The following is a 26,985-nucleotide window of genomic DNA, read 5'->3' on the forward strand; positions in this document are numbered from 1 at the left end:
CTCACTCTGTGCCTCTCGGTTTTCTCGTTTGCAAAAAGTGGATAATAATGCCTGGTCTGCCTGCCTCACCAGGCAACGGTCAAATTCAGATGTCAATGTGGCTGAGAAAGTGAAGGGGTTCTGAGAGCCATGATAATGATAATGATGATGATGATGATGATGATGATGAAGGAAATGATGATCAACAGTGGCTTTCCATAGAGGAATGAATCCTTCTTAGGCTCAGAAATGTGTGTTCTCCAAAGGAGGCAGAGTGAGCTGTGCACGGAGGTGTTAATGGTTTCACAGACAAAAGCCATGATGCGCTCTGTCAGCTGCTAATATTAGCAGGGAGAGACTTTTAAATCTACACCACTGGTTCACATTTCTATTGGAAGAAGCAAAAAACAAAACAACAACAAAAAACCAACAAGGGGATGTTTCTTCCATGTATGTCTGCAGATTATGAAAACTGCCCTCATATATTTCCATAGAAACAGAGTTAAGGGCTATTTAGACTACACGCTCAGCTTCGAGCCCCACCACTTCATTCTCTTTATGAGTCACTGAATGACCCTACAAATGGGTTGTTCCTTCAGGACTATAAATTAGGCAATTTATGGTGAGGCTTTTTTCTTTTTTTCTTTTTTTCTTTTTTCTTTCAGTAATGAGAGGCAAATGCAGAATATCTCTTGGTTTAATTAAATAAACAGTTTACCAGAAATTCTGGGTTATATCCTTTCCCCAGCCCAGTGAGATCCTAGACCCTTGGGGTCGGAAGCACAGAATCGAATAAGAAAGTTCCTTGCTGATCTGTGTTACAGATTTGTGGGATTATCTTTCTGTGTGTTTGTGTGGGTTCTGCTTTCTGTCCGCTCCCTTGAATGGTGGCATACCCTAACCAGTGCTTCTCAAAGTGTGGTCCCTAGACCAGCAGTACTGGCATCACTGGGAGCTGGGTAGACATGCAACTTGTGAGGCTCCAGCCTGGGCCTCCTGGATCAGAAATTGTGGATAGGGGCCAGCATCTGTGTTTTCACAGTCTTTTAAGTGATTCCGATGCACGCTCAAGTTTGCCCTAAACTTCAGTCCTCTTTGCTCCCTAAGCTTTCTATAGTGGAGAGCTTACCCATCCTTTCTTAAGGAGTTCATTTTTCTCTCCAGATGATAACTCTTCCCCAGTCTGCCTCCATCCCTGGCTGTGTCCCTCACCTGACTCCCAGTCTCAATGGGACAGTTCCTCTTCCATGTCTGCCTGTCAGAACCAGCACACTGCCCTCGTCAAAACCGAACTCCTCAAGATTCAGGCCTGATTCAGGCATGTTTCACCCAGCCTCCAGTCTTCCCATCTCCCATCTGTCTGTAGGCTGTGGTGGTGGGCTCCTGGATCATGCTGCCCTCTCTACAGCCCTTCCCTGATATCTGCCAGGAACTCTTGTCTAAGAGGAAGTGAATACAGGGAGGCAATGTAGAACTGCGAAGGAGAATAGACTTTCAAGCCCGACAGATGGTGACTTTGACACTTATGGCCCAAGGGGACAAGCGAGTCATTCAACATCTCAGAACCTTAGTTTACTACATAAGGGGTATACTTATGACCTGCATGATTTTGTGAGAATTAGAGATAATGCTTATAACTGCCTGGCTCACAGTGGCAGCACAGTCTATGGTAACTCTTCTAAGTTGACATGATGATGACCCCCACAGTTTGGCTATTAACAGCAAATAGCATGGGCTTGCTTTGCAATAAAATGAAGTAATCTGAGGAAAGCAGTCATGTCACTGGATGCTGATATGCTGTGTGACTTTGGGTAAGTCAGTTCCCCTCTATGAGTCTTAACTTCTCTGTGAAATGAAGGCACAGGACTGGTTGGATTTTAACTTTGAGCACTCCTGAGCTTCTGAATCCCTCATGGCACCTGGCATTGTGCTGGGGGCATCTCGAGCAGGCAAGGGAAGCCTCATGGATGGCTCTCTGCTGCAGGAGGGGGCCACTGGCACAGGCTCATTGCAGTTTGCCTTCCTCCAAGTGGGAAGGGCTCCCTTACCGAGCAAGGGGGGAAGCCAGTTGACATTGGCTTCACAGTGTGAATCCAAGAACGTGATGACATCCCCAGTTGCCACTGAGGCCCCCAGCATTCGGGTCCTTATCAGCCCTTCCCGTTTCTTGGTTCGAAGAATTCGCACGCTGGGGAAAAGAGCCATGTAGTCTTCAAGAGGCTTCTTCAGGTGCTCTATGAGACAGAAGAGTGAGAACAGTTGCTTAGTAGTCATCCTATGACTGCTCCCTTACATGTGAACTGCACTTCACAGTCTAGAAACAGCTTTCCTGTACACTGCCTCACCAGACCTTTCAGACAGGGCGAAGAAGGGCAGGGCTCATCACCTGTGTACTACAGATGGAGAAATTAAGGCTTAAAGAGGTCCAGAGATGGTGCCACCACCTGGAACCCTTCTGTCCAAGGGTGTGAGCATTTGTGGTTTATGCCTGACTGGGAACCATTCCCTCATCTTCTGGTAACAATATTTTTATTTTTCTTTGGGACACTGCCCCTTCCCTTCTCAGTCCATTAGACTTTGGTGGGGCTGATTCCATTCCATGGGTCCAACATGTGGTATAGGCCTGACCAGTCAGGGCATTCCATTCCCTTGACCACGGTGATTGTCTCAGGGATGGCCATGTGACCTTAGTTGGTCCAAATAATGGGTCCTGAGAATGTTTGGTAGGATTATTGAAAAATGAGGCCCTTTCCTTTTGCTAGTTGGTTGGCCCTAAGTTTGGAGCCACTGGTGACATCTTTGGTGAAATGAGGTGATGAGAGGTGGTAAGCGAATATGATGAGGCTGAAGCCAACCTGTAAAAATAGGAGTCAAGACATGGAGAGAGAGAAAGACATTGTCCTGATGACATTTCAGTTCCCTAGACCCACGTGCCTGAAGCAGACAGACTCCTAGGTGCTCTTATTACACAAGACAGCAAATTCCTCTCCTTGCTTATCCTAATGTGGGTTGGATTTCTGCCCCAAGCCTGGATAAATTGTTTTAAATAAATATCAAAGACAGTCTATTTCTCCTAAAAGTCTCAGCCTCAATGTTGGTGTCTCCTGATTTTAATCAGGCTTGGTGTCCTTTATGAAGACTCTAGGACGGCTGCAAAAGAAACCTATAGCATACGTCATACTTACTGATGAAGTGTGGAATGCTTTCCTCCTCTGATCAGGAGAAAAGCTGTATGCTTTCACAACATCTATTCAATATTGTACTAGAATTCCCAGCCAGTGTAATTGGTAAGAAAAAGAAAAGGCATAAGGATTAGACATACAGCCAGTGAATTCCTGGGTTTGCTGTGGAAACATGGTGGTCTCCTTCTTCTAGCTGTGTTTCCCCAGTCACTGACAAACATATACTACCATCTAGATTTTTGCCACATTCATCTACTTTACTACAATTTACTTAGTTGTTTTAAAAATCAACTAACTTTTACAAATTAAATTTTTTATTAAATTTATTTTAAAAGGAAACTTTATACACCATAGATGAAAAATTGGTATCATTTCTAATAAAGAACTAATAATTAAAAATCTCCAACAAATAAAAATTTGTTGTAAGGTTTTAGATTTCTACCAGATACTGCTGCCTCTCCACAACTATGAGCTTAAGGTCTGCCCTCTCTTTGTCAAGCAGGGAGCTGTGCAAAACCCACCAAGGCTCCTCATTTCAGGTGATCAGAAGAATGAAAGAGAATTGAAAAAAGAAGGCTTTCCCTCCACATGATCCAGTGTTACTTTTAATGCAAAGTCTCTGAACCACCTGTAATCATTTTAGGTGTGACTTAAAATCACGTTTGGGCCAGGCACTGTCCCTACAATCCCAGCACTTCAGGAGGCTGAGGTGGGGGGATCGCTTGAACCGGGAATATTGAGGCTGCAGGGAGCCATGATCGAGCCACTGCACTCTAGCCTAGATGACAGAGCGAGAACCTGTTTCAATGAATGAATGAATGAATGAACGAATGAATGAAAGAAAAAAATGACTTTTGCATTGGTACACTTAGGGAAACACTGCTTCCATCACTGTGATTTTTGTCACCAGGAACTTCATTGAGATGAAGTGTGTTTCGTGTTATGTTGTCTGGCATCTTGTAGGCAGGAGAAATTAGAATACAGAGAAAAGATTATCTACATACATACAACCAGAAGCTAGAAGGCTAAAAAATGCTCCAGGTCTCTTCTTGCTTGTGCACAAAGATTAATATGGCTTCCCTCGCCCTTTCCCACTTCTCTTTGGAACAGTGACTCTGTAGAAAGCAGAAATCAATTTGCCCTAATTGAGGGACTAAATCTTTCCAAAAGAGACTTTCTTGGGCAACAAGACAAGATAGCAAGAGGCATGATCACACTCCAAATATGCTGCTGTTCGGGCTGGAACACTATGTTTGAAAAAAGAAAAAAAATCCATAGTCATTGTCTGTGACCACCGCTTCTTCTTGGCTGGGTTCAACTGATAGGCCATCACGACAAGAATGAGATAATCTCCTGTACCACACACCACTACTCCCATCAGAGGGAGAAATATCACCCTGGCCGGCTCTAATCATTGAGGCCCCCACTTGGGCAGAGCCCTATCGCTAAATCACCCCGAACGCAGATGGCCACGGTCATTACAGAGTGACCAATTAAGGCCTTCTGACAGCTTGTGGTAAAGTCAGAGCAATTATTTAGGGGCAATTATGCTCCTTATTAGACAGTGCATTTACACAAAATCAGGACCGTTGCCCTATTTTACCACACTATCTTCCTGGATGAGGACATTTAATAAAGTCATACAGTTTTAGATCTGGGAGGGACTTTAAATGAAGATGATGATAATTATGATGACAATTATAGGGAACAATTACAGAGCCCCTGCTCGCATGCAAAACTCCTTATTTCACATACATCACCTCTGATACCCACAGCACCACCACAAACTGGGTACTACAGAAGGAGATGCCGAGGCTCAGAGTGGAGGACATGAGCCGCTCAAGGAACATAGTGTATAAATGAGGATGCCAAGGTCTAAGACTCACCCTGCTTGATTGTAAAAGAACAGGCTCTTCCTACTGCACCAAACCTCATGTCTGCCTCGCTTTAGTCCGTCCCTTCATTCTACCCAGAGAAGAGCGGGGAGAGTCAGAGAAGTTAAATGTCTTACCTAGAATCAAACAGTGGGTCCTTAACACAGCAGGATCATAACCCAGTTCGGAGCTTTTTCCAGCCTCAGATTTACCCCAGCCTCATAAGCCCTAAGGCAGGGCTGACAACCTGCGTTCACCAAAGTGCCTACACTGATGGGTTTGGAAGGGACACCTAAAGCTCTGTTAAGAAAGATTCTGAGGCTGTATCCTGGCTTAGTATGAAAGTGTCAGGACTGAGAAGAGATGCCTTAGTGTCTGACACAGCATCCCTAATGCCACATACTCATCATTCCTATTCTAGGGGCTGCCCTGATTGTAAACAGCACAGAATTGTTTTTGTCCTTATTACCCCTAATCTAATAAAGATTCAGAGCCATCAATAGACACTGAGGCTGATTCTGAAGGTGGGAGCGCCCATCATTGTAAGGCATTACGCAGGTGTTAGATGAGTACTTGTCAGAGAGCTGACAGATGGTTTCTGTGGCACATGCATCTGGTGCCCCACCCATATCCCCTCTCAGCATTTAGTCTCATGCCTGCCTGCCGACCACCTGCCGGCATCTGCCATTCTTCCCCAGTGGCTGCATAGGTCCATGTGTCAGACCTCAGCCAACAACCCCCTGAGCTCCCGCGCCCCTCAGGTGGGATGACACTGAACACATGCTCCACGCTGGCTCCCAGAATTCCCAGTGGACCATGCATAGCCGCCCGCAGTGCTGCCTGTCACAGGCACTCTTCCTGGGGGCCCCTCTTTCTGTTCTCACTTACCTACTTTCTTGCTGATATTTCCTGGCATCTCCTCCCAAATAAACTATTTGCACTGTCCCAGGATCTGCTTCAGAAAACCCAAACTCAGATTCCAAGGAGCAGGCATGATTTAGAAGATCTCCAAAGCTGAATGCGTGATTCCATGAAGCTCACAGTGATAACTTCAGCACAGCAACATGCAGTTCTTTGGTGCCCACTTTCTCCAAACAATGGCTAACATGTTTTTAGTACTCACTCAAACCACAGCCCCAGAAGCTTTACACCTGTTTAATCCTTTAATATTCACAAAAACTCTATGAAGCTAGTCACTAATTAGTACCTCATTTTGCTGATGAGGAAACTGAGGGCACAGAGAGGTTAAGTAACTTTTCCAAGCTCCACACAGTAAGTGGCAGGTATCGGATTAAAACCCAGGCAGTCTGGCTCCAGAGTGTAGTTTTCTTTGTTAAACTTTCAACATTAAGAATCACCGCAAACACAGTTTTAAAAAGTAGAACAGAATGATGAACCTCCCATGTACCCATCCTTTAGCTTTATGTCTCTTGTTTCATCTCTGTCCCTGCCCATGGGATGATTTGGAAGCGAATGGAGTCTGTACTTGTAACCACCAAGCTGTAAGAGGAGAAGAGCCCAGGGGATTAATGAAGAAGGATGTAACAACTTCAACTTGTATAACTCTTGCTCCTCTCCCAAGAACACTCCCAATAAGTTATCTCAGTGTTGGGCAGGCAGTAACTTCTCAGGAAATACTTGATTATCCCACTGGACTCCTCAGAGCCAATGCAAGGAGGATGGGGCAGGCAGGTAACATCACTTCTGATATCACTGGAGAGAAAACGGAGACCTAGGGAAGGGAAAGCCTTGCCCCAACTCTCTCAGCTGGTGAGGTCTGAGTGAGGCCAGGACTCAGGGCCCATGCTTCCCACAGTCCTCTCCCTACATGCTGTCCTGAGTGTGTGCACACGTGTGTACACACACACACACACACACACACACTCTGTGGTGTGTCTGGGGCCTGTGGCTCTCTTGGTTGCTGTCCTAAAGTAGAGCCTCTCCCTCCTGTCTGGTCTGAAGGGTTCTTAGGACTCTGATGATGGTTCTACCGGGTTGATTGTGGCACAAGGAGGAGTTGTTGTGGCTTGAATCATATCCCCCAAAAGATATACTGAAGTCCTAACCCCTGGTGGTTGTGAATGTGGCTTTATTTGGAAACAAGGTCTTTGCAGATGTAGTTATGTTAAGATGAGGTCATATTGGATTAGGGTGGGCACTCATCCAATGGCTGGTATATTTTTAAGAAGAGAGAAATCCGGACCCAGACACACAGAGAGGATACTGCGTGATGATGGAGGCAGAGACTGGAGTAGTGAGTCTACGAGCCAAGCAATGCCAAGGCTTGCCAGCAATACCAGAAGCTGGGAACAGGCATGAAATCCTCTCGAGGCCTTCAGAGACAGCAGGACACTTTGATTTTGGACGTGTAGGCTCCAGAACTGTGACAGAATGAAATTCTGTTTTAAGCCACCCAGTTTTTGGTTCTCTGTTACAGCAGCCCTAGGAAACTAAGATAGGAACGGTAAGATTCTCACGCACTGGCACTGTGACAGTGACACGGCAGAAACACAGCCTGCTGGCGGCCTCTACTGAGCCTGGTCTGGAGCACTGCACTCCATGGCCTACGCACCGGCCAGGGCTCGCCCCTCTGTAGTCTAGACTGTTTGTAGCCATTCGAGCAGTCTTTAAAAGAAGCAGTACGTTGCATCTTGTTACTCTTCCACTCTCCTGTTTAAATTTAAACCCTTCAATGGTTTCCCCTGGCTCTTGGAAGAAGGGTCATACAGCAAGGCGTGCACAGTCAGTCTTTGTTCCCTCTCCAGCCTCGTCTTGCTCCTTCCCTCAACGATGCTCCCTCCCTTACTATCTTATTTCTGGTGTTCAAAGGCCTCATGATGTCCCCTTCAGCCTCAGGGTCTCTGCCCATGCTGGTCCTTCTGCCTGGATTGGTTGACATCCCAAGGCCTCCACACAATTCCTCCCAGTTAACTCCGGCTCATCCTTCAGATCCCAGTGCAAACTTCAACTCCTTACAAAGCCTTTCTTGATGTACTCAAACCTCAGCAGTTCCTATGTCAGCCCCTTGCAAAGGCCTGGAACTCATCCTTCAAGGCACTCAGCTCAGATCACCCTGCATATTTGAATTCCTCACTGTCTCTTTCACTCAACCCTAAGCTTATGAGGGCAACTTCTGTGAATAGTCCTCTCACCAGGGTGTCCCTCGTGCCTAGCACCCAAGCCAGAGCCGTCTGTGAACCTTCATCTCTTCTGAATTTCACAACCCTTTGAGGCAAGCAGGTCCCAGTTTCATACTTTCACTTCAAGACAAGGTCCAGAAAACACTTCTCGTCCAAGGCTACACAGCTAACAAATTATGTGCTGAAGACAGGATTCAGATACAGTTTTGTTTGTTCAGGAATCTTCACTACTCTGTGTAATCAGATCAATTCCCAAGTGGAATATTTCAGAGTTTCAATCTCTGATGCCACTGAGCCTTGCAGAAACACCACTGATGAGCACCAAAAGTAGAGGAACTCTACTGTGCCATGCTCTGGCAGGACGCAGAGCATCTGGGAGAGCTCCCCATGGAGTGACCCAAGAGGGAAGAAGAGGAGGAGCAGCAGAAGGGAAGCAGGGAGGGGCCACCAACCAGATGAGTCAGCAGCATCACTAGCGTCAGTTCTCTGGCCCCTGGGGTGCTGCTAACCATGCAGAGGCTTGGACTGGCTCTGGGACTTGTAGGTGTTCTGGGTCTTGTCAAGCCTTCATTCTGCTTGGCTTCTGCTCTCAAAGCACCATAGTTCATCTGTTTCCTGGGATAGATTTATTCACTTGTAAATCTTGGTGTATCACAAGGTACCGGCAATCCATTTGGAGAGAGAGGAGAGTACACGTTAGTAAATAGCATCATCCCTTATCCTGTTTTGATACTCTGGTGTTTCCAACCAAAGGAAATGTTAAGATGAGGTGGGCCCTCACCTTTATCATCATTGTCATGATTTTTGTCAGGTGCTTACCGTGTGCCTAGGTCCTGTGCTGTCTGTCATTTCATTCTTTTTTTTTTTTTTTTTTGAGATGAGGTCTCGCTCTGTCATCCAGGCTGGAGTGCAGTGGTGCCATTTCAGCTCACTTAACTCACTGCAGCCTGCACTTCCTGGGTTCAAGTGATTTTCCTACCTTAGCCTCCAGAGTAGCTGGGATTACAGACCTGCACCACCATGCCCAGCTAATTTTTGTATTTTTTGTAGAGATGGGGTTTTGACATGTTGGCCAGGGTGGTCTCGAACTTCTGATCTCAAGTGATTCACCCATTTCGGCCTCCCAAAGTGCTGGGATTACAGGCATGAGCCACCGTGCCTGGCCTCATTTCATTCTTGTGACAAATCTCCTAGTGACAACTCTCTTGTGACAACTTTCTTAGACAAAGAGAAACTGAGTCTTAGAAAAGTTCTATGTGAATCTGTGTTCAGACAGCTGGTAGGTGACAGCCAGGAATCAGAGCAGGTGTTTCTGATTACAAAGCTGTTATTATTAACCATGCAACTACACCACCTCTCAATGCCCTCAGTCCCTCTATTCTGCCTGGCAAATACCAGTTTCCAACCCTAATCCTCTAGGATGTCCAAGGCTTTCCCTTGCTTGAAAAACTTACAGACAGGTAAATATAAACAGCAGGAAAATTAAGAAGACAGGTTGAGAAGGAAAGCTATGCTTATACCAGGATGGGTTTTGGTAGGTGAAATGCACAGGCATTTAAGCATCATTTACTGTTTGGAAAAGGGAAACAGATCAGCCCTTCAGGAAAGACATACTTTTTCTGGCTCAGAGCCCCAGGAGGAATTTGAGAGTGGCAGAGCTGAAAGGAAGCTCAGAGTTCAGCTAGAAGACCTTTATTTTCCTTTGACATGAGTCTGCTCATAAGACAATTTCAGGCATATTGGACACTTTCGATGAGCAGCTTGGAGAGCTGGCCACTTTTTTTCTTTCCCTTCCCTTCCTCCTCTTCTTTTTGATAACAGCTTTACTGAGATATAATTCACATATTATGCAATTCACCCATTTAAAGCATACAATTCAATATCAACCAGCCGTTTCTTGCCCCACTGAAAGCAGAGAGCCGACTGAACCTCAGCGAGAGCATCTCTGCTGAGGAGAATTCAGTCCAGTTTAATCAGGAAAGCATTTACTGAGCTCCTGCTGTGCCACGAGCTATGCTGGGTACATTCCTTTCTGGTGAACTCACACAGTGGTTTTCAAAGTGTGGTTCCAGACCAGATGCAACAGCATTGTTTGGAATTTAGTAGAAATACACGTTCTTAGGCCTCACCTTAAACCTACAGAAGCAGATGGGTGAAGCCCACTGAGCTGGATTTTAACAAGCCCTCCCCGTGATTCTTAGGCATGCTAAAGGTTTGAGGATCACTGGTGTGACAAAATGCCAAAGGTGAGTTCAGAAAAACCAACCTAGGTCATCTTGATCATATTAGGAACTCTAAGTGATCAAAATCAGAATCCCATGTTTCCTGCTAGAATAATAGAAAAACTGAAGTTCTTTTTTTTTTTTTTTTTTTGAGACGGAGTCTCTCTCTGTCACCCAGGCTGGAGTGCAGTGGTGCAATCTCGGCTCACTGCAAGCTCTGCCTCCTGGGTTCACACCATTCTCCCGCCTCAGCCTCTCAAGTAGCTGGGACTACAGGCGCCCACCACCACGCCCGGCTAGTTTTGTTTTTGTATTTTTAGTACAGATAGGGTTTCACCGTGTTAGCCAGGATCTCCTGATCTCGTGATCCGCCCGCCTCAGCCTCCCAAAGTGCTGGGATTACAGGTGTGAGCCACCGCACCCGGCCAAACCTGAAGTTCTTTAAGGAATCCAAGACTATTCTGCCCCCTAACCCAGCAAACCTGTGAGCGGGAGGGTGCTGACTTGGGTGCCCTCACATCCCTCCTCCTGTCTCTGAGCACAGCCCTCAGATTCACACTGGTCCCCACCTAGCCTGGCTGCTTTGTTTCCATCCTCTCACCTTCAAGTGAGAAAAGGTCTGACAAATGAACACATCTCCCAATAGCGCTCACAGCAAAGGTTGTCAAACCTCAGCCCTAAGAAACCCCAAGGAAGCTGGTTTCCACACAGATGCTGAGGCAGTCTCACAGATTCTGATTCTATATTTCTGGGAACAGTGGCTTTCAAACCTTTGACTGTGACTCACAGAAAGAAATACATTTTACATCATGACCTGAAACAAATACATACAAAAGTATACACACACATATAACTGAAATACAAGGTGTGATTCACTGGGATACATTTATTTTTTCTATTCTATCTTCTTGTATTCTATTTTTATTAAAATCCTAGACATGATGACCCTGTAAACTGATTTGATGACCTTCCAACGGGTCTACTCCTACCATCTGAAAAACCCTGGCCTAGGGCACAGCCTGGAACCTATAATGTTAAAAGGTGGCCCACCTGATCCTGAGACAGGTGATCCTCTGCCACGGCCCCTGACCCAAGGCTAGTACTCTGCATGACATACCATGGTTACTATCGCTATTGTTATTGGCCTTCTGAGAACGGACAAAAATGTGCCCCGGGTTTTATACACAGGACTATCATTGCATTGCTTACCTTAATAGATCATTCCAGAATTATTTTCTGTTGACTTGAGATCTCTGAAGTACCAATAGGTGGAGGAAGCGGTTATTCCCAAATAGCCAATTTCCTTCTCCCAAAGACTCCAGAGGGCCTATTTTAGGTGTCTTTCCTACCACCATAAGAGCTGCCAGGAAAAGATGTGAATTGGAGCTTTTGGTATCTACAGGCCTATTGTCTCAGCAGCTGGAAAACATCAAGGACACAGCAGATCTGAGGGAATTGGACCTAACCCCCTTAGTCAAAGACCAACATAGCTCCAACATCTGGCTGACTCACTCACCCTCTAATTCAGGGGTTTTCTTTTCTTTTCTTTTTAAAAATTTTTATTTTTACCTTGTAACTCCAGCTTAAAGGAAAATTCAGGGGTTTTCAACCCTCTCCAACTCAATGCCTCTTTATGAAACAGCTGTTTTGTATGGCACCCTTCAATATTTTAAAATAAAATTAACAAGTAGTATAACCTGCCTAACACCCATTTCCAAAAATTCTAATAATGTCCCAATTGTGATGTAAAGGAGAAATAATAAAATAACATGTGTTTCAACATAAACGCTTAGGCCGACTACAAGAAGACAGAGAAGAAGCCAAATGCTCGTACTTGTAAGTGCCATATACTGGACTGCATATTATTTCACCTAACAGACAGGGCTGGCAACTCGAGTACCCTAAGCAGCATTGCTGTTGATGACATGATTGTCTAAAACAGCAAACAACTGCTGGTGGAGTTTCAACCAAAATGAGTACCATCTGCTCTTGATATACGCGTCTTCCTGGACGAGTCAGTGCAGTGGCAAGCCTGGGAGGAGACAGCAAAGAGATGGAGACAATTCCTTTCACTGGAGTTCAGTTTGGAAAGAATAGTATATTGCCTGTAAGTGGTTCTGGGTGGTAGCTGACAACAAGTGAAGAGGAGTTTGAGTGGAATGCTAATGGGCGTGTTCCATTAACAAAATACATTTCTCGGGGGAAAATTTAGGAATAAGGAGAGAGGAACCAGTAAGGCTGAGTGTGGTGCGGAAGGAAGGGTGAGAGGGCAGACAGTCCCCAGTGGTGTGGTCTAGGTAGGGGACTTTGGAGAGCAGGAATGTCTAGTGAGATTACGAATGGGCTGCTACGGAGTATGTGAAGTAAAACCCCTTCTCTGCCTCTTCCATCGAGTGCTCAGTTAAGTTCAAAGTCCTCCTTGATGATGGTTTGGTGCACGTGGGTTCTTTCAGGGGACTCTAGATTACCACCCAAGATTAAATAGCTCATGTTGGCTTCTCTGGAAATCAAGTCTAAGTCAGTCTCTTTTCACCATCCCTTAACAATCGAGGCCTCCTGGACTGATGGCTTAGATTAACACGTTAAGTTTATTTCTCTGACCTTTTTCTGAAAATGAATGGTTGGAATGACCTGCAACCTAAAGAAAGATTGTATACCTTCCCCAAACATTTGCTGTGAAACCACAGGCCCGCCTGTTCTTAGGTGTCATGCTACAAATTAGCCTACTCCTCAGAGTGCAGGTATTTGGCCTGAACATGCCTTTGGTGATTTTAAGAATGAATTATTCTCCTTCTTCAAGCAATCACATCCACCAGCCAGCTCCCAGAAATAGAAAGCACTTTATCACACAAATTAACTCCTCTCTCCTATTTTGCAGAAGATGAGTAATCTATTAAAAAAGAGATGCTATTATCTAAACAGGCAGCTCTGTCTGCACTTTTAATTTCAACTAAATGCCTTGCTCCCTTTTCAGCAGTGGGCAGGGCCGTAAATCTGTTTAATAATCAGACGACGAATAAAAACACTCCAGAAACCACCCCATCAAGTTAATTACAGTCTCCTCTGTTTTCTGAAAGTGACTCCCCACCAATCAGCTACAAATGAGAAGAGAAGACCAAGTCCTTCGGACTTAACCCACTTTACGTTTTCACCCAGTTGGAGCCCATCCAGGGGAGCAGATTCATGGGCAATTCCAGTTGTGGGCTTCTGGTAGCTGCTCTTAAATTATGTCAGGTTGTCAGGTGTCGGAGAGCAACATGTGTTTCATTTAGGATGCCGGCTTCCATGACTATCGTTTAAGGTGTTATTAAAAAAGAAAAAAAAAAATCCTTCCACTTCAGCAACAGTGTCGGCCTGTCAGTTTCATATTTGTTAAAGGGCAAAAGTGTTCTCCTGGGGGAAAATTTCCTGCTCAGTGCACAGGAAGAGAAAGCTGAACATATGTCGGAACTTTCCTTACCACCTCCTTCAACCACCACCGCCCCCTCCCCATGCAAAACACCCCAACCCAATCTAACACCAAATATTTTGAAACCTCCCATTCAGGGCCTCTTCCCTCTGCTTCTGCATTGGGATCTGCCACTTACAGAAATGTCCACACCAGAGACTCATCTGATGTGCACAGGTCTTCTGGCATCTCATCCCTCACCTCTCATCTCATTCACACTACTGGTGCTACAGCACAGGTCTACTGATGTCATGTGGTGACATTTCAGGCTTCACAGGATGGTCAGAACCAACCCTTCCAGAATCATCTCTCATCTCACCCCTGCCCCTGGTGTATTCTCTGCAGACACTGCTCCACTAATTTCCTTGCTTTCACTCTTGCAAATCTGTCAGCTCAGAGCATCCTTCTCTGCTTCTCTGTCTCAAGGAATCCTATTCTATTCTTCCCCCAAGGCTCAGCACAAAGTACTCCTGAAGCATCACCTGCATGTTGTGATTTGGACTTGTGTCTATCTGCTTGGCACAAGCTTCTTGAGGGCAGACTCAGAGTGATCGATTTTCCTCACAGCATCTGGCATACTGTAGGCACACAGATGTTCGATCATAACTTAACATATTTTACTTGTCATTTGCTGCTTTTATTTTATAAAATCTATATATACAGTGTGCTTCCAAAGACTCAACATGTCACCCTGGGGAAGATATAAAGCATGTTTGGGAGGCCCTGTCACTCAGGTACACTTGTGAGTCTCCAAACATAGGAGGTAGCGTCAGGAAGCAAATGCTATCATCTGGGCAGGATATTTACCCATAAAATGACCACTCATCAGTAAAGTTCCCACTCAAACCTCTCTCCCCACTTAACAACATCTCTGCCCATCACATGAAAGTGTGTTTGTGGATGGTTGTGTTTCAGGTGTGCCCACCCTGTTAATATCACATATGCAGGAAATGCAAAGGCCCTGAGGTAGCCTGGGCAGGACCTAAAGCAGTCACTGATTATGTCGTTGTTGTTAGATGTTTGGAGCCATTTTTTTTTGCAGCTAAACGCTGGCACAAAATCCTTTCAGGATATGCCTTGAAGATTCAGACATTCTGCAGGGAAAGAAGCACCACAATTGATACAGGTGGTCTCCATTTTTGGACATAAAATAGTCTGGATATTTCATCTTTTTCTTTCTAAAATGGAAAGTCTTGACTATTTTTTGTGATTCTAAATATGACGCATTGTTGAAAAAAATGTTTTAACCATCATGGCAGAATGTAACATCTGAGTGACAAGCTGTGCTAGTCACACCCACCAGAGATGGCCACTCTTAAGTTTGCTCTATTTCTCACCCAATTTCCCAATCTTTTTATGCTTCTTTATTTCTTCTGAAACCTATTTTTTCCAGTTGACAATATGCCAAAATCATCTTTCTATATCAGTACATGTAGATCTAGCATGTCCTTTTTCTTTTCACTATCTCACTTTATCCTCAAATTAACTGAAGCCAGGGAGGTAGCCCCACTTTGACTGACACAAAGACTGAGGTTGGGAGAGAGTTCTTCTGCCCAAGTGGACAATTGGTAGGTTAGAATACTGGGCTCTGTGATTCAATAGCTTATGCCCTCGCCTTGACACCATACTCTCTGCCTCCAGAAGACAAGAATAGAACCAGAAGATATACTTTGCGGAGAGCTAGAGTTCAGCTCCATGTAAGCAAAAAGCCTTCTGATAAGAAGAGCTGTCTCACAAAAGAATGGGATAGCTCATAAGACAGTGAGTTGTCCATCACTGGAAGAATTCAATCAGAGGTGAAACTTACTATGCAAACCATACAAAAGACTCAAATATTGGAGAAATAGTTGAACTGTGTAGCCTCGAAGACCCCCCTCCAGCATTGGAATTGTGTCATTTCACAGTTCCAAGATGCTATGCCTCTCTGCAATTGGTTCTAAGAATAGTGAAAATCCAGCTAAGGACTTAGTCCTTTAATCCAATAGCTCCTTCTGAGATGCATTAGTAATTAGCAGAGAGAGACTGTGGTTTTCTTTTCACAAGCTCTAGCCTATTTTATCTACCCCTGTAATTTTCTCCCTACCCTAGCTGTGAGCAACTTTTACTTTTGACTGTTTAATTTGTCAAAGGCCCGAAAGCACACTGAATGCTGCCTTCGAGAGAACTCCACAATGTGGGTGTACGTGAGGCAACGTGGGCTGGGAGGTCTATACATTCTGAACCCAGACCAGTGATGGACAGAAAGACTGTTCAGTCCTCTGGTTATGTATGAGCTGCTCGATGCCCAGGTGTTCCGATTTGTTAGCACAGGCTCAAACACAAACATGAACAAACACATGCACACATCCCAATGTCCATGGTTGGAGTGAGGGGGACACTTTTCACCTCCTGCTGGGGTGCCCAGTTTGAACAGAAGGAGTTTCTTATATTTGGGGTATCATAAGCTCAAAAGCAAACAAGGAGCACTGGCCTGAGTACGCTGTGGCAAAAGACTCCCAGCCCTGGACAGGCATCTTGTTCCCATTCCAGGACCCAGATGGCTGTCTGGGTGGAGCCACAGATGACCCACATCACCCAGAAGCCAGGTGGTGTGATGTGAGTCTTGCCAGCAATGCCGCATGGCTCCTCAGTACCTATTCCATTTGAGTTTGTCACAGCACCTGACCTTCCACCACTGGTTACCCGATTCTTGTGGGTCACCACTGCCCTCCTCTGGGGGGCATTAAGACATTATACAAGTCATATTAATATGGGTTCATGTTAGAAATTGTTGAAAATCATAAATTAAATACCACCAATTAACCCACTGTCTAGATGGCCTCTTTTAATACCTTATGGTCTGTTGAGGCTTTCACGTTCCTTTAGCAGAAAATCCTTATGGACCAAAAGGTCACCCTTCTGTATTCCTCATTGCACAGTTCAGTACAAAACAACATTTAACCGAGCCTCCAGTATTTTTCAGGGATGATATGAGCCGATCAGAAACCAAGTAACCAAGCTCGGGTCCCAGGAAGACATTTCTGCAGGAGAACATGAACAGCTGACACCTAGTGAGAGTGTACTTTGTACCAGGCACGTGCTAAGCATCTTCCATGTATTATCTCCCTTAGTGCCCTCCATGATTTTACAAGGTGGGACTGTGATCCCCATTTTAGAAAAGAGAAAATCGAGGTTTGGAGAGTTGGAGGATCTTATCATTGCTGGTAGGTGGCAGAGCAGGGACTGAATCCAGGTCGGGTTGACTCCAGAGCCTGTGCTCCTAACTACTGTGCTTTCCTTTAATAGAGGAAGCATTTGCAAAGATCAGCAGCAGCTCTCTAGGAAAGGATTAACTTTGGAGAGAGGGACCAAGGGCAGAGGAGATCTCCTAAGCAGAGTTTCAGTGAAACTCACCAGGGTGGACATTCTAGACAGGAAAAAACAACCCATGCAAAGACACAGAGTTTTAAAACATCTGAGTACACAGGGAACTAGAGTTCCATATATTCTCTCTAATGATAAATCTTTTAAATAAACAATGATGAAGTAATTCGTAATTTCTTTCAACTGAAAGGGTGCATTTCTTCAGTATCAAATATAGGCTTTGCTGAGAAACAAAAATTTAGCCTATAAAGGATTATAGCACAAATCTCCAGCTGGGAGGGGAAGATGTTAAGTCTCTAAAACCTTCTGGGAAATAAATTCTTGGATCAATCACTTTCTTTTCTTCAAGATAGTATTGTTTTTTAATTAAATGAGAAATACATAAACATATTCTCCTTGTGAAAAGAAATAAAACCTTATAAATACAAGAGAGGGTGAAGTTTCTTTTGACCACAACCTTTAATCTGGATTGGCTCCCCTGTCTCATAGGTAACCACTGCTGGGACTTCAGAGTGTATCCTTCTCTGTCTTTTTCTACACGTTTACACACATATACTTCACACTGAAAAGGTATGGTATTGGCTGTATTCTGTGTTGTATTATATAAGTGGTTCTGCAGCTCGCTTTTTTTCACTTTACAACACGCCTTAGAGCTCTGCTTATGTCATGTGGATCCAGTATATGTGTGTGTGTGTGTGTGTGTGTGTGTGTGTGTGTGTGTTTTCAGATGGAGTTTTGCTCTTGTCACCCAGGCTGGAATGCAGTGGCGCAATCTTGGCTCACAGCAACCTCCAACTCCTGGGTTCAAGTGATTCTCCTGCCTCAGCCTCCCGAGTAGTTGGGATTACAGGCACGTGCCACCATGCCCGGCTAATTTTTGTATTTTTAGTAGAGATGGGGTTTCACCATGTTGGCCAGGCTGGTCTCGAACTCCTGACCTCAGGTGATCTACCCACTTCAGCCTCCCAAAGTGCTGGGATTACAGGTGTGAGCCACCGCACCTAGCCCAGTGCATTGTTTTTAATAGCTTCATCATATTCCATATTAGAGATAAGGCATTGCTTATTTCCCTTAGCCTACTGATGAATACTGAGGTTGCTTCTAATTTGGTACTATTACAAACAGTGCTGCAGTGAGCATCCTTACATATGCTCATGGTGTAAATAGTGAAGAATTCTCCAGGATAGACACTGAGAAGTAGGATTCCTGGACTATAGAATATGCACATTAAAATTTTTTTGAGACTTCCAAATTGCCCTCTGAAGTGGCTTTCCCAGTTTTAGTCCCACCACCAAGCAGTTCCTGTTTAGAATGGTGAGAAGAATCTTGGGAGGGAAGAGGGGGTTGAGTGAGAAGTGAAGCTGTATTTTAAATGGCATACTTGATATAATAAAATACTTAGAAAAAGAACTACTGTTTTCATAATACAAACCAGACAGGGCTCCAGCTTTACTTTTAGAGCTGGTCAAAATCTTGGCTTGGGGTGATACACAAAAGTACGGCCCCTCTCAAAGAGGAAGCCATACCCTGTCCCCCCAAGAAGCTCTGGTAGGGTGATGGGGAAAGGATACAGGATTTACAAGTTTTTAAAAAGGAAGTGTTTTTTCTTTTCTCTCTCTCTCTTTTTTTTTTATTTAAAGAAAGAAACAGAGTCCTTTTAGGATTTAGGTGAAGGTCACTGACTTAGGGCCGGGAAGAAGGGGCCGAGTAGGTAGACTGCACTCTCCTTCCCAGGCCTCCAGGGCCACCTTATGTTTTAGGAGGCATGTCTGGTCATCATCAAAATCGGGCTGAGCATGAACTCCCTGGGGCCAGAGGCAGGACTGCTCCACCGACCTCATAAATCTCTCTAGGCTCAAACACTCCTGCCCAGCTGGTCTGAGTGGAGAGGGCTTGTTTAACTCACACGGCCCAGGATTTCAGGGGCAAAATGCGGCTCTAGCAAAAAGCTGCCTCTGCGGATGGCTGTGGTTAGGAAGGTGCGTTTACCATGGCGTTAATGGTACGTGAAGGAGGAGACAGCCCTTCAGGAGAGAGTCCCACTCCGCTCCAAAGTGTGTACCAATTAAGATGATTACTGGTTTCCTTACAACACAAATACTAATGGCCTGTCACACTCTGGCATATTTTTCTTGGTAACCTTCAACTCCGAATGATTAATAAGGCTCTGGTGGCAAGGCTCATACACACACAGGCAGAAAACAGGGGAAAAATAATACAACACTCTGACGGAGGCATAGTCAATGAGGCAGAGGTTTGTGAAAACAAGTTCTGAAGGACCGTGACTGTTTGGGAAGTCCCAGCCATGATCAGTGGGGAGAGTGTCCTGAGAATGCTCTGAGCAGTTAGGATGAGGACCAGCCATGCGACCCCCCAAAGGTCACTTTCCTGCCCTGGCCCTCAGCGCCGTGTCTGTTGAATGGGGCAGTAATCCCTCTCCTGCTTGCCAGGCAGGATGTTTGTACTGAAGTGTGCTTAAAGATGCAGAGAGTGGGAGCACCGTCATTACTGGCAGTGTTGACAGTGGAAGAGGGCACACAGGAGGAGTGGGAGGTAGCACAGTGTGTGGGAGAGAGGCTCTAAGAGCAGCCAGCCTTAAGTGGAATGTCTGCTTTTCCAACAGACCAGCAAGCTCTGCCAAGCTACTTAAATTTCTCTAAGCCTCAGTTTCCTTATCTGCAAAGTGGGAATAGGAATAGAAGCCTTTTCCACTGGGTGTTAGGACGACATAAGGTGATATCAGAATGCTCAGCAGCCCCAGTGACTGGGACAGACCAAGCATTTATATTTGTTGGTGGCAATTGTTATTATTATTGTTGTTGTTACTCTAAGCCAGGAAAAATGGCATCAGCCTTGGAGCCGCCAAGGAGACCCTTGCATTTACTAGAGACACGTCCCCCCATGCAGAACATTCAAAACCCATTCCTTCCCCTTATCAAGGTCAGATAAGGCCTCCAATTGTGCTGCACACAATTCCCTCCCAGTGTTCCATGGGCTTTATTAAGGGAGAAAAATGGTAAAGAGTGTTTTCCACTTGGCCTTCTCAGAAATGTGAACTGCCGGGTAGAGGTACCAATACCTCACTGATGTTTTTTGTGTAATATTCAGTAATTAATGAGGATGTAGTTAGAGGAGGTTCTGCCTGACCACTCTGGGGTTTTCTTTCCCCATTCATTTTATGTAAAGTACTATGCAAAGCCCTCTGTTCCACCCAATTGTCATCCCTAAACCCTTCCCATGAAGAAATTTTGGAGCATGCTGAGCCTTGGGTGAGTCAAATGTCCACCTCAGCTCACATAGGGAGCGGCCCCTGTGGGATGCTTAAGGCCCACCCCCTCCAGGTTGGAGGACTGGGAGTCCTGAGAGCAGAAGAGGGGCTCACACACTCCCAGGGCCAGGCAGCTAAGGGATACGTGGGAAATGGGCCATAGGGAAGCCTGCAAACCCAACTATAGCCTTGTGGGAATGAGGTCTCGGAGGTGATATCAGGAGAACTGGAGAAGCAGATTTTTATCGGAGTTCTCATATTGGCAATTCAATCAGATTTTAAAAAATTATTTTGAAGGCCAAATAAGGAGGTTGATGGGGCTGTTTCCAGCACCTTGAAAGGAACATAAACTCTTCAAAGCCAGAAGTTTATGACCTAGAACAAAGGAGGAGTAATTCACCAAATGAAGTTCTCTAAGACCAAAGGCGTTTAACGGATTGGAAAAAAGAAGACAGTAAAAACCACCTGTAATTCTACTACTCAGACCACTATTAACATTTTGATATATATACTTCCAAGCATTAAAAAAATCTACATATATACCTATAGTTACAGATGTGTTGCTTGGTTTCTATATTTCATAGGAATGGGCCCAGATGTACATCTCCATCTGTAGCCTTGGCTTTCCTGCACTTAACCCCTACCTTGTAATCATCTTTGCAGGCTGTTGTTTTCCGGCAGCTTCCTTACACCAGACCCTCCTCGCTACCAAAATTTGCTCACTCGGCAGTTTTTCTGGGATGGGCTGAGCCAGTGTTTCCCAAATGTAAGTAATAAACAGTCCCCTTTAAAAGAAAAAAAAAATATTGTGGCCTCTTCTATAAACATACCCAGGAATGTATCTAAGAAATACTAATCAAAGAAACCAAAGTTTCTGTCTTTTAATTGTGAATTTTCACCACAAAGAGGAGTATCATAGTTGGTAAAAGAATCTTTTAAGACACTAAAAATCAAAATAAAAAGATGGGTAAAATTTCTGTCTACCTCTTGGGTGCAGTGAACCCTCATTTGAGAAGCACTGGTCAAAGGCATGATAACGGATCCCTCACAACCCAAGGTCCTTGTTGGTTCGGCCTCTGCAGCCCTCTTTATCTGGGCCCAGCCCTGCTGGCCCTTCCTGCCTCATGAGGGACCTTAGAAACTGCATAGGTCACTGGTTTGCACCCTGTACACCCTGGAGCCCTGGAGCGCAGCTCAGGTTCTCCCAGGGTCTCCCTTCTCCCACCTTCAAGGGGAGTAGGCATCCTTTACAATTTTTTCTGCATCAGGTTCTTGGGTAAGATTTATTTTGAAAAAAGTTTTTACTATTGAAAAAAGGAAAAAAGCTAGAAAAGCACAAATGTAGGCCATTCCATATCACAGATGGTGAAATTATGAACCAGAGAGGGCAGGGCTTCCTGGGCCACCAGCAAGTTTGTGGCAGACAGGCTTGAGACTTGGGGCTCCCTCCCCCCGCTCTGCCACACCTCAGATCCCTCTCCCAGAGCCTTTCTCATACCCAGCCCCCAGCCCTCACAGTACCCTGCTTCACTGTCTCCTTGCTTTCCCCAAAATAAACATCAATTTTTAAGAGTTCCCTATGTATTTCCTCTCACATGCAGATGGGAAGACACAAAAGCAACGGGTGCAGAAGTCTCCAAATGGAATCCTGGCATCATCCCAGAGTTGCGTATGCTGAAGGGTCTTTAGCACACAAAGGGAGAGAGAGTTGATGCAGTCGGCAGATCTGTAATTGCAGACATAATCTTTTTTTGTCTGGAGACACCTTTCTGATTCCACCGAAGATGAAATGAATTCAATTTGAGAATTCATTCCCATTCAAATACCAAAACAGAGGCTTTCAGGAAATGAAGGCTCTCTCCTTCATGGAGCCAAATGTCTGACAGTGGCAGCCAGGTACTAGGTCTGTGACCTGGAAGAGGGAGGGGCTGGGAGGTACAGTATGGGAGGTAGGTGCCTTGGTGTAGACCTGGCTTCTAGGTCCGGTGAGCCTTGCCTCAAACTTGCCATGTGACCTTAGGCTACTCATGTATCCTTACTAAGCGCCAATGTCCTCATGTCTAAAATGTGTTCACTGGATTGTAGTTACAGTGCAAATGATGGATGGTGCCTGGAGGCAGGCTGATGTGTTTTGTTACTCAGCCCCAGCATGTCAGGTATCTCATCTGCAAAATGGGAGCAAACAAATTTACTAATGGGGAGAGGAGTAATACTGGCATCAGAGATTCTCCATAAATAGGATACCAAAAAAAATCACTTCTTTCTTTGACATGCAATGGCAGTTGCTGCCTCAAACATGTTATTTTTTGGTGAGTGCTGATATCGCCAATGAGCTCTAAGGCATGCTTACTCCCACTGGACCTGGCCCTGGCCCTTCCTTGGCTCCCTCCTGAGCTGGAGAGGCAGGACCAGGCCCAGAATGGGAGGGGGAGCAAATAACGAAGGGCCAACCATTCAAGCTCCAGGACCTCCAGGGAAGAGGGCTGGGCCAGAGCATCAGAGAAGGCTTCACAGAGGGCAGAGGGCCTGATTGCCCTGGGCCTCGAGGATGAGTGGGACTGTCAGGAGGCAGATAAACAGATATGCATTGGGCCATGAAAGCATGTGTGATGATGAGAGAGAGTGATGGGGGAGGAGCGGGAAGGGAGGTTGGACAGGAAGGTGGGGCCCCATCCTCCGTCTCCTGGCAATGTCAGGCCTGACCTTGGGAGGGCAGATGCTGAGCCCTGTCCTGCAGCAGCATCCACCCCTCATCTGTCCCACCCCAGCTCTACAGTGTGCAAGACAGACAGCGTGTGTGCGATACATTTCAAAGGGGCATTCTACATCTGTCATGTGGATGTCATAACTCAGCACAATGCACAAACAGTACCACAACGCCTTGACAGTCTGGCTGGGGAGATGAGAATTAGATAAGCAAAAGCAATATCCAATTTATCAGATGGACTTGGAGCTGAGATGAAAACACATATGACTGATGAGGTTCATGAAGTGACAGGATCCCACGGATATACCCAGGGTCATGTACAGTTTCCATGCCCGGGGCTCTACCAGCTATAATGGCATCTCTTTTTCTCCCACCCAGTAAAGCACAGGGCACAGCAGATGTGTGAGTGCCATGATACAAAGACATACTAGACACAAAGCTGTGTGCCTTCTGCAATGTCCTTAACTGTCTCCTCTCCCCAACAATACCCCCCACCCCAAAGCACCAGCATCTCACCTGAATCAGGTCAAAGAGAGACTCAGATGAAACATCACACAGTACACTGGGGCATGGGATGTGGCTTTCTGAGTAGCCACCAAAGAACTAGATGACACAACTGGGAAGTCAGTTTGGACTATGACCAATGGCAAGCAGGAGACGAGAGACAAGCAGGTAGAAAAACTTCCTCTTCTCTCTCCTCTACGGACTCTTCCGAGATGCTGTTCCCCCTGGTGAGCTACTAGAGCAGTGCCCCTATGCTGTGAGAGCACACCTGCTGGATGCTGGCACTACTGTGAAGAGGAAGCTGCAGTCATCCCTTGAGTTTTCCTGAATCACTTTCCCTTTTATCCTCACCGTCACTGTCTCAGGCTCACACTCCCCTCCCCCAAATAAACTGTCAGTGACTTAATCCTTCCTTAGGCTCTGTTTTCTAGAGGACACAGGCTTAACTATGACAAAGAATAACCATACATTTGATCTAATTTGTAAGATAAAAGTAAATCATTCACAAACATTGATGCTTTTGGAATGGTCACAAAATTACTTGTGACACTCTTACAGCACATCCCAGCCCACAGTATCTCACAATGCTAGGGAATGGTAGGTTAGAATACAGAGTGCTGGTAGGTTGCGATTCAAGTCCTCAAAGGCGCTCTCGTACCTATTCATTAATTCAACAAACACTTAATGATGTCACTATGCATCTAGCATTGTGGTGAGTACCGGGACACAGAAGTAACTAAGACATGGTCTGTGGGAGGGTCAGCATGGAAGTGCAAGGGCAGGTGCCACATGAGAGCTGGGAGTCAGTGAGGGGGAAGAGGGAGGTAAGGCTGTTTGCTCCCTGTCTGGGGACAAGAGATGGGGACGGCATCACAGAGGAGGGGACTCTTGAGTTTGATCCAGAAGGATGAACAGGAGTTTGCCAGGAGGAAAAGTGAGAGGGAATGAATCACTCTTTTCTCCGAACTTCCACTGCCTGTTGCCTATTCTCCCGCAGCATAGACTTCATTTTGCTATAGAATCTCAGGCCCTTAGGGCAGGGCCCGTGTCTTCTTGTTCATCAAGGTATCCCTAAAGTCTAGCCCAAGGCCTGGTTTGTGGAAAGGGCTCGGCAGAGAACGACACAGACAGCCCAGCTCAGTGGTCTAGCCCTCCCTTCCACCCAATGCGCCTGAGGGATGTTGCTTATTCCTTCCCACTGGCCACAGTGACTCCAGGGAGCTGTGTTCCCCTTGAAAGGTGGGGTGCTGAGGACAAAAGCCCTTTTTGCAGCTTTGCTCCACTCCTCTGGGTGGTGTGGGAAATGTTTCCCCTGGGAGAACCTTAGCCGGGGGTTGGCTAATGATTAAATTGAGTATGGTAGGATAGTATTTAGAAGGTTGTTTTGGGGGTGGTGGTGTCATTGCAATCCGTTTTTGCTCATAATTGCTGCTTCACTAGCTCCACCACAACCCAAAACATAAACAGAATTCACCTTGAACTCCACTGCCCCAGAGATGAAAGCCATAATCAACATCAGAAAACAAAACAAACGAAAGTTTTCAGCAAAAACCAAGGTCCTGACACAGCAATCCATGTGGAGGAACATCTGCTGAGTAAGTAACCGGCCCTCCGAGGCCTCATCAGTACCTGGACTGCAAACTCTCCTGGGCTTGGGGAGCGGGCAGTTACTAGAGAGGAGCGGGGAAGAGGTCAGAGCTGGTGAGGATTCCTGGATCCAAGTTCCCCTTCAGATGACACAGAGCTTGTGACAGAAGGAAATTGCATTCTATGTAAAAAGTTTACATCTTTGTCCACCTGAGTTGGGCGCCCTGTGAAAATTTCTTGCCTGCCATAGCCACGTCCCAGTGCAAGACCGCGGGGTGGTCAAGGTTTCTTAAACCGAAAAAAGCGAATACAATGTCCTAAGCAGCTGCATTAAAACGTTCAGGCCCTTGGAAGGGCTCACCTTCTTTCATCTGGCCAACCTCCCATTGGTATACCGGCCAGTATGTCTGCCATTCATAGTGGGTTTTGCTCAATTGACACGATTTAAAAGACTCTGCAGCATTACACACTACTAAATAGGCCTCTGCATGAACAAATATGCAGTTGACAAAATTTAAAAAAATGTCACGGGACAGGGACAGGTCCAAGGCCAATTCCTCTCTGCCTGAATGACAGGCAAGACCTCTGGGGGCAAGATGGTAGAAAGCAGTGGTAGGGACCTGGGGACCACCCAGCCCAGGGACACTCCCAGCTTCCGTTTACTAGCTGTGTGATCTTGGGCCAATTACTTAACCTCTCCCAGCTGCAGGGTTTTCATGGGCAAAATGGGGATAATATTATACTTCCCTTATAAGGCTGCTGTGAAGAATTACTGAGATGTGAGGGTAACTCACTCAGAACTATGCCTGGGACATAGTAAGCACATTATCTAGGGCCAGGATCCCCAGGTGGAAACCCAAATGAAACAGGTGAACTTTATGTCCACTGGCGGAGGGGCTGCCAGCACTCAGTTATTCCCACCAGTGGGCCGTGTTGAGTTAGGGGTGTGGAAGAGTGGTTGGAGCCGGGGGTGGCTGAGCGAGCCTTCCCTTGTGAGCCCTGCCTGGGAACAGTCCCTGAGGCCCAGGTCAGGGTGCTGGGTACAGAGTCAGGCCAGGAATGGCCAATGCTAGAAACTCAGGTATCTGGTAAACAGATACAGAGTGCGTATTTCATAAATATTCCTTAAGTGAATCAGTGGGCTTTGGAATCAAAGCATCCCTGTACACGGCACATAGCCTTTCTGAGTCTCATTTTCACCTCTAAAAAGTGATGATAATGTCTTCCTGTTGGGGTTGTTGCAAAGTTAAAATGCAGTAAGTAAGATACCTGGCACAAAGTAAGTGTAATAAATGGTAGCCATTGAATTACACTGTGAACTAGGAACAGGAACCAGAAAATAATTGAGTCATAACTGAAGAGAAATCACTCTACTTAGGTGTGTAACCTCAGGCAAGTCATTTTCCTTTATTAAAGTCTCAGTTGCCTCATCTATAAAGTGGAAGCAGTCAGATGGCCTAACCCACAGGATTGCTGTGGGGATCAGGCAAAGTACCCAAAGTGAAAACTTCGTAAAGTCTAAAGTGGTGAATGGATGCTAGTGGCTGAGCAGAGTCAAGCTGGACTGTGGGTTACAGAGGAGTGGAAACCACTCAAACCAAAGGAGCCAGGAACAAGGTGTGTGCAGAGTGAACCAAAGTCACAATGGCCTTTCCAATTTATCATGTTTACTATGTTGGATATTTTTTCTGATTATAAAAATATTGTATTG

The 26,985-nt window shown here is 45.6% G+C and overlaps 1 protein-coding gene across 1 annotated transcript in view; it reads right to left on the minus strand.

Moving 5' to 3' along the window:
* Positions 1 to 26,985, minus strand: part of GALNT10 (polypeptide N-acetylgalactosaminyltransferase 10) — a 230,470-nt gene that overhangs the window by 42,903 nt on the left and 160,582 nt on the right. Inside the window, exon 5 of the mRNA XM_008015086.3 lies at positions 2,028 to 2,213. Coding sequence (XP_008013277.1) covers positions 2,028 to 2,213 — 186 coding nt within the window. The remainder of the gene's footprint in view (positions 1 to 2,027; positions 2,214 to 26,985) is intronic.

Source organism: Chlorocebus sabaeus, chromosome 23, assembly GCF_047675955.1.
Source record: "Chlorocebus sabaeus isolate Y175 chromosome 23, mChlSab1.0.hap1, whole genome shotgun sequence".
Taxonomy (NCBI): domain Eukaryota; kingdom Metazoa; phylum Chordata; class Mammalia; order Primates; family Cercopithecidae; genus Chlorocebus; species Chlorocebus sabaeus.